This window comes from Leucoraja erinacea, chromosome 19, assembly GCF_028641065.1.
Source record: "Leucoraja erinacea ecotype New England chromosome 19, Leri_hhj_1, whole genome shotgun sequence".
NCBI lineage: Eukaryota > Metazoa > Chordata > Chondrichthyes > Rajiformes > Rajidae > Leucoraja > Leucoraja erinaceus.
In genome coordinates this window covers 10,741,819-10,759,064 of record NC_073395.1, presented here as the reverse complement: position 1 = coordinate 10,759,064, position 17,246 = coordinate 10,741,819, and the positions used below count along the sequence as shown (strand labels likewise).

General features: G+C 43.7%; 1 protein-coding gene across 1 annotated transcript in view; it reads right to left on the bottom strand.

The window, feature by feature from the left end:
* LOC129706207 (sortilin-like) overlaps positions 1–17,246 on the bottom strand; it is a 97,016-nt gene that overhangs the window by 62,039 nt on the left and 17,731 nt on the right. Inside the window, exon 2 of the mRNA XM_055650270.1 lies at positions 8,361–8,423. Coding sequence (XP_055506245.1) covers positions 8,361–8,423 — 63 coding nt within the window. The remainder of the gene's footprint in view (positions 1–8,360; positions 8,424–17,246) is intronic.

The window sequence follows — 17,246 nt, the reverse complement described above, 5'->3', positions numbered from 1 at the left end:
TCAGGCATGTCTACCCATGTCTAAACACTACTAGATGTTTAATCTGGCAGGCATGACTAAACACTAGTAGCTTAGCTACAGAAATGGGCAGAACAAAGGCTGATGGATATTAATCAATGCAAGTGTGAGGTGTTGCACTTGGAAGGTCAAATTTAAGGTGAAGATATACGGTTGATGGCAACACACGTAACAACAACAGACGGATCTTGGGGTCAAAGTCCAAAATTGCTTGAAAGTTGCAGCGCAAGTAAATAGAGTGGTAAAACAAAAGGCATATGATATACTTGCCTTCATTGATTGGTACTTTGAGACTAAGAGCCAGGAAATAGTGATGCAGCTTTAAAATAATTTGGTTAGGCTGCATTTGGAGTATTGCATTTAGCTCTGGTTGCCCCATTAGGATGTGGAGGCGTGGGAGAGGGTGCAGGAGAGGTTTACCAGAATCCTGCCTGGAATAGGGGTTATATGTTGAGGCTGGACAAACTTTGCATTACTTTCTCTGAGGGTGATGGAAGATCTGATAGAAGTATATAAAATCCAGAGAAGTAGACTATCAGAACAATTTTTTCTCAGAGTTGAAATGTCAAAGGCAAGAGGCTACAGCTTTATGGTGAGAGGGGCAATGTTTAAAGCAGATGTGTGAGGCAAGTTTTACACTGAAGGTGAGATGTGCCTGGAACATGCTGCTGCCAGCATGGAGGCAGATACACTAGTGACATTTAAGAGACGCAGGGAATGGAGGATATGAATCACGTTTAGGTAGATGGATTGGTTTACCTTGGCATCATACTCACCACAGTCATTGTGTGTCAAAAGATGCGTTCCTGTACTGTACTTTTCTATGTTTTAAGTTCTATGTTCCTACAGGAAAATTTAAGTTGAGATTTTCTAATCGGCACACCACTTTCGATATAACCAAAAACAACATTCCTCGCTATTGCCTTTGGCAACATTTAAAGACAGCAACAGTGTTTTAATCCTCCTATCTAGGAGAAAATGAATTTCCAAGTGATCAGCATTCCTTTTTTTTCCATTCTAATAGAAGGCTTGTTATCTAAAATTCAATGTTGTTGTCAATAGAGGCTGCAGCATACTGTTGTCAATAGAGGCAGCAGTATATTTTTTCCATCATTTTCTTTTATTATTATTCTCCAGATGTTTTGATGAAGTCTCTCTCTCTCTCTCTCTCTCTCTCTCTCTCTCGCTCGTGATTATTGGACTCCTTCAATGTTAGCATCTTGAGCATTTGCAACTTAAAATATGTCACCATTTGTTGGTCAACATTTGTGCATGCCCTTCGATTTAGCACTCCTTTTTCAAAAATGTCTGCCTTTCCACCTCTCACTCCTTCGTGTACACACAGACACTGTAGATGCTTGAATCTTGCAAAGAGCACTGGAGTAACTCAGCAGGTCAGGCAACATCATTGGAGGATATAGATTAGTGACGTTTCGAGTTGCGTCCCATCTTCAGATTCTAAAGAAGGATCTCACCCCGAATTGTTGTTATTCATGTCCTCCAGAGATGGTGCATGACTGGATAGGTTTCTCCCGACTTTGTATTCTCACTCATTAATAGTAGCTTTTAAACAATGATCATCGATCAAGCATTTGTTCATATGCCCAAATATTCGTTTTGTGGTTTGGTGTCAAATGTAGTTTAATAATATTTGGATGATGTTTTGCTATAGAAATATAGAAAATAGGTGCAGGAGTAGGTCATTCAGCCCTTCGAGCCAGCACCGCCATTCAATATGATCATGGCTGATTATCCAAAATCTGTACCCCGTTCCTGCTTTCACCCCATATCCCTTGATTCCAGTAGAACTAAGAGCTGTATATAACTCTCTCTTTAATACATCTATGCTAAAAGCTCTGTGCAAATGCAAAATACATAGTATTGCAATATATTGTGGTTATTTGAAAAGAGAAATATGTACAAATTTCCAAGTACAATTGAATACATTATTACGTGAGGGTTTTATAGCACAGAAGTTTCGTTTTTTTGTTTACTAAATTTGCAGCAGTGTATTTTATTTGATTTGATTCATATAATCTTACATTTTATTGAAGCTGGGTTAAATAAACTTAATAGAAACATAGACACATAGAAAATATGTGCAGGAGGAGGCCATTTGGCTCTTCGAGCCAGCACCGCCATTCATTGGGATCATGGCTGATCATCCACAATCAGTAACCATGCCCGCCTTCTCCCCATATCTCTCGATTCCGCTAGCCCCAAGAGCTCTATCTAACTCTCTTTTAAATTCATCCAGTACATTGGCCTCTACTGCCTTCTGTGGCAGAGAATTCCACAAATTCACAACTCTCTTGGTGAAAAAGTTTTTCTCATCTCAGTTTTAAATGGCCTCCCCTTTATTCTTAGATTGTGGCCCCTGCTCTGGATTCCCCCAACATTTGGGAACATTGGGAACATTCTTCCTGCATCTAGCTTGTCCAGTCCTTTATAATTTTATGCGTTTCTATAAGATTCCCTCTCATCCTTCTAAATTGCAGTGAATACAAGCCCAGTCTTTCCAATCTTTCCTCAAATGGCTGTCCCACCATCACGGGGATTAACCTCGTGAACCTATGCTGCGCCGTCTCAAGGGCAAGGATGTCCTTCCTCAAATTAGGAGACCAAAACTGCACACAATATTCCAGATGTGGTCTCACCAGGGCCCTGTGCAACTGCAGAAGGGCCTCTTTACTCCTACACAAATTCTCTCGTTATGAAGGCCAACTTCACTGCCTGCTGTACCTGCATGTTTACTTTCGGTGACTGGTGTACAAGGACGCCCATGTCTCGTGGCACTTCCCTTTTTCATAATCTGACACCATTGAGATAATAATCTGCCTCCTTGTTCTTGCTGCCAAAGTGGATAACCTCACATTTATCTACATTATACTGCATCTGCCATGCATCTGCCCACTCACTCAACCTGTCCAAGTCACCCTGCAATCTCCTAGCATCCTCTTCGCAGTTCACACTGCCACCCAGCTTTGTGTCATCTGCAAATTTGCCAGTGTTACTTTTAATTCCATTATCTAAATCATTAATATATATTGTAAATAGTTGCGGTCCCTGCACCGAGCCTTGTGGCACTCGCTTTCTGAAAGTCCAGATACACTACATCACTGGTTCTCCTTCATTCATTTTACTTGTCACATCCTCAACAAATTCCAGAAGATTAGTCAAGCAGGATTTCCCCTTCATAAACCCATGCTGACTTGGACCAATCCTTTTACTGCTATCCAAATGCGCCGTTATTACTTCTTTAATAATTGACGCCAACATCTTCCCCACCACCGTTGTCAGGCTAATTGGTCCATAATTCCCCATTTTCTCTCTCGCTCTTTTCTTGAAAAGTGGGATAACATTAGCTGCCCTCCAATCCACAGGAACTGATCCTGAATCTATAGAACATTGGAAAATGATCACCAATGCATCCACGATTGCGAGAGCCACTTCCTTGAGTACCCTGGGATGCAGAACATCAGGCCCTGGGGATTTATCAGCCTTCAGTCCCATCAGTCTGCCCAATACTATTTCTCACCTAATGCAAATTTCTTTCAGTTCCTCTGTCTCCCTATATCCTCTGTCCTCTAGTACATTTGGGAGATTGTTTATGTCTCTCTTAGTGAAGACAGAACCAAAGTACCTGTTCAACTCTTCTGCCATTTCCTTGTTTCCCATAATAATATCACCTGTTATTGCCTTCAAGGTCCCCACATTTGCCTTTACTAATCTTTTTCTCTTAACATACCTAAAGAAGCTTTTACTATCCTTCTTTATATTCTTGGCCAGCTTCCCCTTTTACTTTTTACCCCGTAATGCACTTTTTGTTACCTTCTGTTGTCCTTTGAAAGTTTCCAAATCCTCTGGTTTCCCGCTACTCTTTGCTATGTTATCCACCTTTTCTTTTAGTTTTATACCATCCCCCACTTGTCGCTTACTCCCCTTAGAATCTTTCTTCGTCTTTGGAATGAAATGATCCTGCATCTTCTGAATTATGCCCAGAAATTCCTGCCATTGCTGTTTCACCGTCATTCCTGCTGGGATCCTTTTCCAGTTGACCTTGGCCAGCTCCTCCCTCATACCTTTAGATCCCCTTTGTTCAACTGCAACACTGACACTTCTGATTTAACCTTCTCCCTCTCAAATTGCAAATTAAAACTTATCATATTATGGTCACTACCTCCTAGCGGTTCCTTTACCTTGAGTTCCCTTATTAAATCTGGTTCATTACACAACATTAAATCTAGAATTGTCTTCTCTCGGGCAGGCTCCTGAACAAGCTGTTCCAAGAATCCATTTTGGAGGCATTCTACAACAGGCACGTACCGTGAGTAATTAGTCAGGGTAGGCAGTGGCTTTTAAAAAATCTTGAAAACCGCGCATGCGCAGATTGTTCTTTAGACTTTTATCAGGTAATTTGTCTTCAATAGGTCCTATCTCTTAATAAAGTATTTAAAAACATATAGATCAAATAAATTTACTTACCATATTATTTGTACACAAAATCCATTCTTGGCTCTTTGTTTCCTGTTGTACCAAGCTGTTTTAAATGTTCTCATTATTTTTGTTCCTTTGCGCTGTAGAAGATCTTTAAGTTCCGGCGTTGATCTGTCATTTTTTATTATTTTGGTCTTTTCCTCGTACGTTTGCTTTGAGAAACTCTTCAGGTAATCACTATCCATCTTTGAAAAACCCGCCAAGAAACTTGCGCATGCGCAGTAGGCTGGTGCGCAGCACAGCACATGCACGCAGTTCACGGTGTAAAGGCAGAATTTCAGCTGCCTTTATGGACCGTTCCCACTGATGGCTTGAAGCATTGTCGACGGCACGTGAGTAGCACATACTTCTGCGTTTTAAACGTACCGCGGATGAAAGGCACAGGAGAATTATGCATAATTCTCCCGTGCCTTTACTATTGATGACCATTTTATATATGTTTTATATATATAAAATAATTACCATTTCATAATTTTAGTCAGGGTAGGCACTGCCTGCCTTGCCTATCCTGACGGCACGTGCCTGCTCTACAAACTCCCTTTCTTGGGGTCCAGAACCAACCTGATTTTCCCAGTCTACCTGGATATTGAAATCTCCCATAACCACAGTGACATTACCTTTATTACATGCCAATTTCGACTCCTATTGCAACTTGTATCCGATAGCCAGGCTACTGTTTGGGAGCCTGTAGATAATTCCCATTAGTGTCTTCTTACCTTTACAATTCCTCAATTCTATCCACAGCGACTCTACATTGTCAGTCCCTATGTCACCCCTCGCAAGGGACTGAATTTCATCCCTCACCAACAGAGCTACCCCAACTCCTCTGCCCACCGCCTGTCCTATCTATAGGACGTATAATCCTGAATATTTAGTTCTCAGTCCCAATCCTCCTGCAATCATGTCTCTGTAATCCCCACAATGTCATATCTACCAATCTCTAACTGAGCTTCAAGCTCATCCACTTTACTTCTTATACTTTGTGCATTCATGTAAAATACTTTTAATCGATTACTCACCTTACCTTTCACATCAATTCCTATTTCATTCGGCATACTCTCCTATCCCTTCATGAGCATTCTGTCTCGTTAATTCTTGTGACTTTCTTAACTTTTCCTATATATTCTCTTTCCCTTGAACTCCATTCTTGTACTTCCAATCTGTCTCCCCCCCCCCCCCCCCCCCCCCAATATTTTGGTTTAAACCCATCCGTGTGGACAGTGAAAAACAGCACACACAAAAAATCAGTAAATCCTCAAGATTGTTGAAGGCTTTCATTCAGTTAGTCTGATTCACTTCATACATCTGATTATGTACAATTGATTTACTGTGTGTAGAGCATATGATTTTGAATATCACAATCATGTGCTTTCCATATATCAACTGTACCTGCTATCTGCAAAACGACCTCATGATTCTGTCCTCTGAAATAGTGATCTGTAGGCACCAATTAAAAATAGTACTGACATTATCAACAACAGTGCTTAAGGCTCCTGTCTGGAAACAATTGAAGTGCTGAGCCATCATCATTCATATGTTTTTCGGTCTAATAAAAGACATCAGCATCTTCGCGTCCACCAAAGGCAACAGGGTACTCCAACCTAAATTCTCTTCTCAAAACCCTCCAAACCTTTACTTTTATTTTCCTGCTGAAGAATAATATCTTTCAAATTCTGGTCATTCATTCAAAGTCATCTTATTTGATAGGCTATTATTCACAAACTGCAATAAAATATCTTGAGATGCCTTTTAATGTTAAAGAAATTGTGTAGTTATTGTAATTATCCTCGTTAAAATTAGAAAGGGAAATTACCGATTACCTTGGTTGTTCAGACTACTTTTAAAAGCCCCCTTAGCCACCGTGTTCCTGCATTATATGAATAAATTAAATTCTACGGATGTCAGGGACTGAATCAATTTCCACACATAAATCAGCTGGGTCTTAATATTTATTAAAATTAATTTTGTACAGAGGTTACCTACACTACACTACCTCTTATATTAGCTTCCATTGAAATCAATGGAATATTGCACAAGGCAATGCTCCATGGGATGCTCCTCTTATTCTATGAGCTACAGTAAACCTCTACTCTTAGACTCAATAATTCTCAAAATCAAATTCAAAATAGATGCAAGTTCACAGGCAGCTTAAAGATTATTCTAGTTATAAAAGAGCTTGCAATATGAACATTAGAAGAAGTATAAACAGAGAATGTGTATGAAGGAACTGCAGATGCTGGTTTAAACCAAAGACACACACAAAAAGATGGAGCAACTCAGCAGGAAAGGCAGCATCTCTGGAGAGAAGGAATGAGTGATGTTTCTGGTCGAGACTTTCTTCAGACTTCTGAAGAAAGATCTCCACCCGAAATGTCACCCATTCCTTCTCTCCAGAGACGTTGCCTGTCCCGCTGAGTTACTCCAGCTTTTTGTGTCTATCTTCGATATAATCAAAGAATGCTGGAAGTGCTCAGCAGGCCATGTAGTATCTGGGAAGAGAAAAACAAAGTTAATGTTTCTGGTCCATATGGCATAGGATCATAGACCTAAAATATTAAGTCTGTTTCTCTTTCCAGATTCTGTTAAGGGACTGTCCCACTTTCACGACCTAATTCACGACCTCTGCTGAGTTTGCCCTTGACTCATACTCGCAGCATGTTCGTCATGAGGTCATAGGAGGTCATAGGTAGGTCGTAGCAGGCCGTGATGTTAGTCGCAGGTACTCGTGGCATCAAGTAGGTCGGGGCGTTTTTCTAGCCTGATGAAAAACGTCCACGAGTAAAAAAGGTTGTGAATTAGGTTGTGAAAGTGGGGCAGACCCTTAGGCTGCTCATGTGTTTTCAGCACTGTTTTACTTGTTATAGCCACTGAAACAAAAAGGCAGTTAAGAGGAGTGTGTTTGGAGTTTTGGAGTCAAACTGTGTTCAGTTTCATGGTAAACTGGTGATGCTGCACATCATCTTCTATTCCTGCAGCTGGTGACCATAGAAGAAGGGAGGTGACTCTACCAAAAGCCTCTGCATTCTGATCCTTTGGGTAGGGTCACAAGCCATTCTTCTACAGCACCAGTTGTTGTCTCCTTTTTTCCAAGTTGTGCATAGGAATACGGTGACTTCGAACCCCAATTGGATTCACATTGCAGTGCACCCAGACTGATGAAGATGCAGAATCTTATTTTCAGGAGTTTAATGGCATGCTCCACTATTAAACTGGTGTTGCCAGGGTGTTGCTGTGTCGAAGCTCAACTGGAGTGGTGTCAGTACAGTGTTAAAAAGGTGTATCTCCCCCTAGCAAGGACTACCTGAAATTGGAGAAGTCAATGTTCATATCGCTGGGGTGTAAACTACCCAAGCGAAATATGAGGTGCTGCTCCTTCAATTTGGCGTGGGACTCACTCTGGCCATGGATGAGGCCCAGAACAGAAAGGTCGGATGTGGAATGGGAGGGGGAGTAGAAGTGCTGAGCCACCGGAAGATCGGGTTGATTAATGCAAACTGTGCGGAGGTGTTGGGTGAAGCAATCGCCAAGTCTGCTCTCACCGATGTAGAGTAGTTTACACCTAGAGCAGCAGATGCAATAGATGAGGTTGGAGGAGTTGCAGGTGAACCTCAGCCTCACCTGGAAAGACTGCTTAGGTCCTCGGATGGAGTCAAGGGGGGAGGTAAAGCGACAAATGTAGCATTTCCTGCGGTTGCAAGGGAAAGTACCAGGGGAAGGGGTGGTTTGGGTGGGAAGGGACAAATTGACCACGGAAAATCATTTGTAACGTCATTGTGGTTCAAAAGTAAAAAACATTTTCTACTTTCTAAAATACTGTCACAGAAAACATGGAAATAGAGACTTACCCCAGTTCCATCACCGACCCAAGCTAACGTTACTGTGGAACCATCATCATCCTCAAATATGTTCTGAAAAAAAAGTTGCTAACATTTACAAAAGGTATAAATGCATTTTCTAAAGAAATGTCAATCTCTGCCAATGACAAATGAGAATGTGGAACATTTAAGCTTTCATTCCAAAGACTTTAATGTTTTGCACTAACAACATGGGTTCACCAGCACACTTGTAACATTTGAATAACAATTTGAAGCACTTTGGATTTTAAAGTGCAACTCCACCAAATATACATTCAGAAGTCACAATATTGTTATGGTTTGAAATTATGCAATTATACTGCTAATTTTCTTTGCACCAATAAATTAACTTTAAAAAATGAACAATATTTAAAACAATGAGTATACATTATAGTTAAAAATTAATAGAAAAACAATAGCAATAAAGTCCATACAAGCAAGCACAAAATGCATTGTTCATTTGCATTAATTCCATTCTTAACTCCTCTAGAATAGAATAGAATAGAATAGAATAGAATAGAATAGAATGCCTTTTATTGTCATTCAAACAGCTTGGTTTGAACGAAATTGCATTTTCTACAGTCTTAACAATTACCAAAAAAAACTAGACCTACACTTAACACACTTTACACAAACATCCATCACAGTGAATCTCCAACACCTCCTCACTGTGATGGAAGGCAAAAGTCTTATCTCTTCTCTTGTTCTCCTCCCGCGGTCCAGCAGTCCAACTGCAATGTCGAGGTGAACTGGGGCTCCCAATGTTAAAGCCCCCGGTGGGCGATAGTAAGTCCCACGGCCATTAAGCCGCGACGGGCGATGTTAGGCCCTGCTCCAAGTCATTTCACCCCGCGATTCTGGCAGGAGAAGTTGCCGTTGCGGGAGCTCCAAAAAGCGGTCTCCCACCAGGGACCTGCGAGCTCCTGATGTTATCGTCCACAGGGCCTGTGGCCGGAGCCTCCGAAGCCGGGTAAAGCTCTGCTCCACCACAACTCCTCCTGCTCCGAAGTCGGCCAGCTCCGCGATGGCAGGTCCGCACGCTCCGCGACTGGAGCTCTCAGGTTGGTTCCGGCTGGAGGCTTTCGCCGGCTCCACGAAGTAAGGCTCAACACATCAGAGACCCGACAGGGAAAAAGTCGGGTCCCCAAACAAGGAAGAGATTAAACGGTTTCCCACACTCCCCACCCCCCACATATACATAGCTAAAAAAAAATTTAAACTAGAATCAAAACATACACTTAACGAGACAAAAAAAAAGACAGACGGACTGCAGTCGAGCCGCTGTCGTTAGGCTCCGCCACATTCTATTTTGCCAAATCCACCCTATTTCCTATATTTGTTTTCAAAGTCATTGACCGCAGTGTAAATTCTCTAATCCATTGATATGTTTCATACACTTCATTATTAGACTTCTCCAATTATAATACTAACCTACTGCAGTATGAAATACCTCTAATCAAAGTCAGAAACATTTGTGACTGTGACAATGATCCACTATTCCTCCTTATCCTTGTGAACCAACTATGACCCAGATGATAATATTATCTATCATCTCTCGTTTTTTTAAATCTGGTCCTTACTTGCCTTTTCCCATTACTTATCATGGGTAAGCCAAAAAATTCAATTTAAGACGTGGTGCCAGCGCAATAACCTGGCCCTCAACACCACCACCAAGGAACTGATTGTGGGCTTTGGAAGGAGTAGGAGGGGGACCTACAGCCCCATTTATATCAACGGGTCGATGGTTGAAAGGGTCAAGAACTTCAAATTCCTGGGCGTGCACATCTCTGAAGATATTTCCTAGTCCGAGAACACCAACGCAATTATCAAAAAAGCTCATCGGCGCCTCTACTTCCTGAGAAGATTACGGAGAGTTGGATTGACAAGGAAGACTCTCTCTAACTTCTACAGGTGCACAGTTGAGAGCATACTGACCGGTTGCATCGTGGCTTGGTTCGGCAATTTGAGCGCCCTGGAGAGGAAAAGACTACAAAAAGTAGTAAACACTGCCCAGTCCATCATCGGCTCTGACCTTCCTTCCATCGAGGGGATTTATCGCAGTCGCTGCCTCAAAAAGGCTGGCAGTATCATCAAAGACCCACACCATCCTGGCCACACACTCATCTCCCTGCTACCTTCAGGTAGAAGGTACAGGAGCCTGAAGACTGCAACAACCAGGTTCAGGAATAGCTACTTCCCCACAGCCATCAGGCTATTAAACCTGGCTTGGACAAAACTCTGATTATTAATAACCACTTTCTGTTATTTGCACTTTACCAGTTTATTTATTCATGTGTGTATATATTTATATCATGGTATATGGACACAATTGTCTGTTTTGAAGTAAATGCCTGCTATTGTTCTGTGTGCTTAAGCAAAGCAAGAATTTCATTGTCCTATACAGGGACACATGACAATAAACTCACTTAAACTTGAACTTGTTCACCCATCTCAGCATCTTTATCTCCAGAATCTTCAAAGCATTAATCTTTGACTTCCTATTTATCATTGTAAGATAGAAAGTTCAGATCCCCACATGGTGCAGCAGAAAACATACAGCTTCATCTAACGCTCATCTACTGCCTGATATTGCCAGAACATTTGGCTGACATCCATTCCCAAATGATATTTTAACTGAACACTGAGAAGATTGAAAACATTGCCGTCAGTCTTTTTTTATCTACTCCACACCATCTCACTCTACTGTTACCAACTCGTGGGAGGAAAAAGACAATTTAAAAAGATAGCTTCTTTATTAACCACTAGATATCTTTCCAAACACATTTCACATAGATCACCGCTTCATCCTTTTATTCTTATCTGGACCAGCCCATCAGCCCCAGAAATCACCAGTTGTGTTTATTATCAACAGATCTAACTATTCCAACAATAAATTGGATTCTTCCGGGGATGTTTTCTGATGAAATTTCATTGATTTGAAACAGATGATACCCAACTTGCTGAGCATTTTCAATATTTTCTCATTCTTTTCATTTGCTTTCCTCGCTGTCTTTCCATCTTCCACTCTTCATTAAAAAAGTGTAGTTCTTCTAAAGCCGAACATCAATCTGAACGAAACTTGATACACCACACCACAGAATAATTGTGAGTAAGGTGGTGCAAAGATTGTAGGGCTATCATGTACCATTTTGGCGTAGTTCCACGATTACATAGGCACGCAGACAGACACACACACATGCACACATGCATATAAACAAACAAGATGAGAGTTTTAGTAATGTATTAGGCCAGGTGGGACCCGTTGGGTCCCAACCCCTCAACGCGCAGTTGCGGGGGGGGGGGGGGGGGGGGGGCGTCACACACACATTAACCACCCCCCACACACACTAACCCCCCCTTGATATTATATTAATATTATTCATTCGCTCCTTTTACCCCATCCACTGCCCTATCCCACCCATGCATAACCCCCAACTGCACAGGTGCGGCTAGAGTGGGGGAGGGAGGGGGAGGGGGGGAGGGGGGTAGAGAGGGAGAGGGAGGAGGGTTGAGATTGAGGAGTGGGGGGGCGCGTGGCATCACAGGGGAGGGCTGGTTCCCGAAAGCAATACTCCACCACGCACCCATAGGTCCCAATATTCACCACTCCCTAGAGAGGGAGGGCAGAGAGGGAGTGCGGGGGGGGGGCAGAGAGGGAGGCCAGAGAAGGAGGGGTAGAGAGAGAGGGGGCAGAGAGGGGGGGAGGGGGCAGAGAGGGGGAGGAGACAGAGAGGGAGGGAGAGAGAGCGCAGCAGAGACAGAGAGGGAGGAGGCAGAGAAGGGGGGGGGGCGCAGAGAGGGAGGGGGCAGAAAGGGAGGATGCAGAGAGGGAGGGGGCAGAGAGGGAGGGGGCAGACAGAGAGGGCAGAGGGGGGGAGCAGAGAGGGAGGGGGGAGAGGCAGAGAGGAAGGGGGGAGAACGGGGGGGACAGAGCGGGGAGGGGCAGGGGGGGGGGGGCAGAGAGGGATGGGGGCAGAGAGGAGGGGGAAGATAGGGAGTTGACGGAGAGGGACGGGGCAGAGAGGGAGGGACTGGACGGGAGGCAGAGAGCGAGGGGGCAGAGGAGGGGGCAGAGGGGGGGGGGCAGAGGGGAGGGGGGCAGAGAGGGAGGGGGCAGAGAAGGAGGGGGGGGCAGAGAGGGAGGGGGGCAGAGAGGAAGGGGGGCAGATAGGAGGGGCAGAGAGGGGCAGAGGGGGGGGAAAAGGAGAGGACACAAAGGGAGGAGGTAGAGGCAGCACCTACGGAGGTCGTAGAGCCGCAGCCTCCCAACCAGGCGCCAGGCCTGAGCGAGGCAGCGAGTGGGTGTGTACCCGAGCGAGGCCCACAATCTTCTCCCTCCCCCACCCCCACCCCCCCCCCCTCATTCTCTCGCGGGATAAATCTCTATCGGAATATGTGAAGATTTTACTGTTCACTCGTCGTTTTTTCGAGAAGATGTGAACACACACACACACACACACACACACACACACACACACACACACACACACACACACACACACCCACACACACACACACACACCCCCCCCCCCCCCCCCCCCCGGGTTGGGTCCGTCTCATGGGAGGCGTGGTCCCTGAACACAATATGCCACCACTAACCCAAAGCCCCCAACTGCGCAGGTACGGCTGACGGGTTCCCGTTGTGACGCGAGACACAGCAACCCTCCCCAAGTGCGCCTCGCCATCCCTTCCTCCCCCTATCCTCCTCCATTCCCCCTCATCCCCATCACTTCCTCCCCCTCCCTCTTTTTCCCCTCTCCTCCTCCACCCCCCCCCTCCCCTCACCTCTCCCTCCCTCTCCTTTCCCCTACCCTCAGTCCCTCCCTCCATAACCACTCTCCCCTCCCTACCCCCCTTGGCAGCATTGTGAGATGGAAGTTGCTGTGTTTTTTTAAACTGAGCTTTTATTAAATGTATCCTATTGTGAAATAATGGTGGAATGCTGCTGTGTTTTGAGTTGTGGGATGGAACACTGCTGATGGGCAGTTTATGTAAATGAGATCCCATTGTGATGTCATACGCTCCTAACTGCCAATGCAAATGGAAGATATTTTATTCAGTGGTTTTTGTAAAGCTTGAAATGTGAAACTTTTGACTTGTAAAATATACCATCCATCTGAACGAAACCTGATACACCACACCACAGGACAATGGTGAGTAAGGTGGGCAAAAATTGTAGCACCACCATGCACCGTTTTGGCATAGTTTCAGGATCACTCTCTTCATAGACCAAGCACCATCACAGACATGCACACAGAGAGACATAGAAACAAACAAGATGAAAGTTTTAGTAATATATACTAGACCAACTGGGACCCGTTGGATCCCTGTCACATGGGAGGCCTGGTTCCCCCAACGCAACATTCCACCACTCACCGAAGGTACAAAAGCTCAAAAATACTGCACCAGATTCAAGAAGAACTTCTTCCCGCTGATATCAGGCTCCTGAACAAACCTCTTATATGCTAGAATGATCTTTCAAAACACCTTGTTAAGGCCCTTACAATCTTTTTTTATCTGCGCTGTTTGTGTAGTAGTCACACTATATTCTGCATTCTGCTTATTTTCTATTTTGCACTACCTGATGCACTCATGCATGGTATGATTTGCCTGGATAACATTCAAAACAAAGTTTTTCGCTGTATATTGGTCCACGTGGCAATAATAACCCACTACCAAACCAACAGCTTTTCTGCTTCAACGGCAACAAACAATGCAAGAGAAGAACTTGTCCTTCCATTGATTTAATGGAAGCCAGCAAGGGAAAAAAAATCAATGTGAACCACTAAATGGTATTTATTCTAATCAACTCTGAACACCAGACAAAGGTAAGTCAATGAAAAAGAAATATTGCCAGAGCATTGTCAGAGTAAAATAACATGTGCGAACATACGTTAAAACTTTTTTAAATAGTTTTTGAAAACCTATAATTCAGTATCATCAGTGGAATTCGACTACGGAAGGTACATAGCGGACACTGCACCGCTCTACATCAATGGGGACTGTGTCGAGAGGGTTTCCACCTTCAAGTTCCTGTTCAACCTCCTGCCCTCTGGTTGGCGGTACAGGTGCATCCAAAGCCGGACTAACAGACTCAAGAACTTTCCTTCCCTGGGCCATTAGAACTCAAAATTCCTCAAATATCCACAAGACATGAGAATGCTGTCATCCATTTCACTATAAAACAGACCACAGCTAATATTTCTTCTTTTTTTTTTAAACTCTTTTAAAGTATTTATTACATTTTAAAGTGTAATATTCTCCCAGTGCAATGTTTTTTTTTAGATTAGATTAGATTCGTTTATTGTTCTACCTAGGTGTGATAATTATTATTTATCTACTAATTTAAGCAGTTAAATAAAGGATTGAATGTATTGGATGTGTTTTTGTCTTGTTTGGACTTGTTTTGGTTGCACTGATCAGGAGTAGCTCTCCTAATTTTGTTGTAGTTCTAAGTACAATGACAATAAAGGCTCATTATTATTATTATTATTATTATTATTATTATTATTATTCATCGTTACCTCATTCTACAAATCTCAGTGGCCCAGTTTTGGCAACATGCGTTTCAAGATATTTTGCTTATAAAATATATTAACTATTTTCTAATTCTTCTCCTTCAATGATATTAGTTGTTTACTAAAAACGTAGCCAGAATTCCTCAGGGAAGACCAAATTTAGTATAAAAATTTAACAAAGAAATGGTACATTAATTAATTCCCTTCTCCCTGACTACTCTACCAATTAGTTTAAAATTGTGCTCTCTTGTGATCAACCCGTTAGTCATTGGAAAGTATATTTTTATCCAGTCTATCAAAGCATTAATGATTAAAAAATTCAAGTTTCTTGAATTTCTCTGCTCTAAAATCACTAACTCTAGTTTCTAATCATAGTCTCTCTTGCGTTATATATGTCCTTGCCAATTTGCAATGCCCAGAATTGGACATGGTAGAGCAGTTGGGGTTGAACACATGTGTTATGTTTGTTCAGCGTAACTTCCTAACTTGGGTTCTTTATAAAATAGAGGCATAAAACACAAGATTATAAACATTATTAACTACTTTGTTAATCTGTCTCACTACTGTGGGCGACACAGTGGCGCGGCAGTAGAGTTGCCGCCTAACAGCCTCATATTGTGTTTTGTATTGAATTCTGTCTTTACTTTGTGTACTAGTCATGTCTCTACTATTTATTTCATTCCCCTTACATGTTTTTCTTCTACCTGCTAAATTTTTGTAAGGTGTCCTTGGGACTCTTGAAAGGCGCCCATAAATAAAATGTATTATTATTATTATTATTATTAACAGCGCTTGCAGAACCAGAGATCCGGATTCGATCCCGATTATGGGTACTGTCAGTACGGAGTTTTATGTTCTCCCCGTGACCGCTTGGGTTTTCTCCGAGATCTTCGGTTTCCTCCCACGCTCCAAAGACGTACAAGTATGTTGGGGATCGCTGGTCGGCGTGGACCTGGTGGGCCGAAGGGCCTGGCTGTTGGTTGGCCCGGCGGGTCAGGCGTAGTTGAGCTGGGGTGGGCCGAAGGGAGAGGTGAGGGAGGGGATGAGGAGAGGGGAAAGATCCTGGGGAGGTGAGGAGGGAATGAGGGAGAGGAGGGAGAGGGGGTAAAGTTGGGGAGGTAAGGAGTGTGGAATAGAGGGAGAGGAGGGCAGTGGGGGAGGAGGATGAATAGAGGGAGAGGAAGGGGGGGTGAGGATTTGGGGATAGAGGGATAAGAGTGGGGTAGGGAGGGGATAGGATAGAATAGAGGGAGAGAGGGAGTGACTGAGGGCAGGGAAAAGGAGAGGGAGGGAGAACTGAGGGAGGGATTGGGGAGGGGAGGAGGAGAGGGGAAAGAAGAGGAAGGGTGAAGTGGAGGGGGAGGGAGTGCTGGGGAATGAGGTGAAAAGAGCCCCTACGTAGTTGGGGGCTATGCGTGAGTTGTGGAATATTGCGTTGGGGAGCAGACTGCACTTAGTCTAGTAGAAGATTATTTCTATCTTCCTCGCTGTTTGTGTGTTGTGTTCTTTATTTTACTGTATGGCTGTATGCAAAAACAAATTTCAGACCTCGGTCTGACAATAAAGTTCCATCGTATCGTATCGTTTACCGCACTTACCAAACTTTACATCAATAAATTTCTGCAGGAGTCTGGTCTGGTTATATTTGCAGTAGAGGCACAGCTTCAGTCTCTGAACTCAGCTTCAGTCTGTTGTTAAAATACAACATCACTAGGAAAGTCCAATAAATATTTAATCTCGGTCAAGAAATATGGCAGATAATAGAAAATTGGAGCAGCTCAGTTCTAACAATAAGCAAGTACGGTATTCCGACTGCGCATGTCCAGGTCAAAGGTAACTCTGCATTAACATTGCTGGAAGCAGTGGAGCTGTGTACTTATAGACCTGCATTTCATCCGTTATTTCCAGCTTAAATTCTTCCAGGTAAGAAAATATTGCTTTCAAACTATGAATTACTTGTATTTATTGTCACTTTGTTGAAAGCTAATATTATGTTATCGTTTTTATTGCGTTATGCTTTGGTGAATGAGCGAGATCGTGATCGTGATCGTCCGTGGTCGGGGTCGGGCCCGGTTCTCCGGCACTGTTGAGTTGCTGCTGGGCTCTTCCCCTCCCGGGTGTTCCATCCCTGTCCGGGGGCGGCCAGAGGTGTCAGGCCGGGCTTGCATCCGGTGCGGGGGGGGGGGGGGGGGGGGGTGGCGCTGGCTGGAGTTGGTGTTTTTCTCCTTGTCCAGTGGAGGTTGGTTGGCCCCCTCCATGCCAGCGGTGGCTGCAGTTGGCGCTTCTGCTCCACACTGGCTGTGGGCCTGGGGACACTGGTGTCCCGTCGTTCCGGGGCTGTCAATTGGCCCGGCGGGAT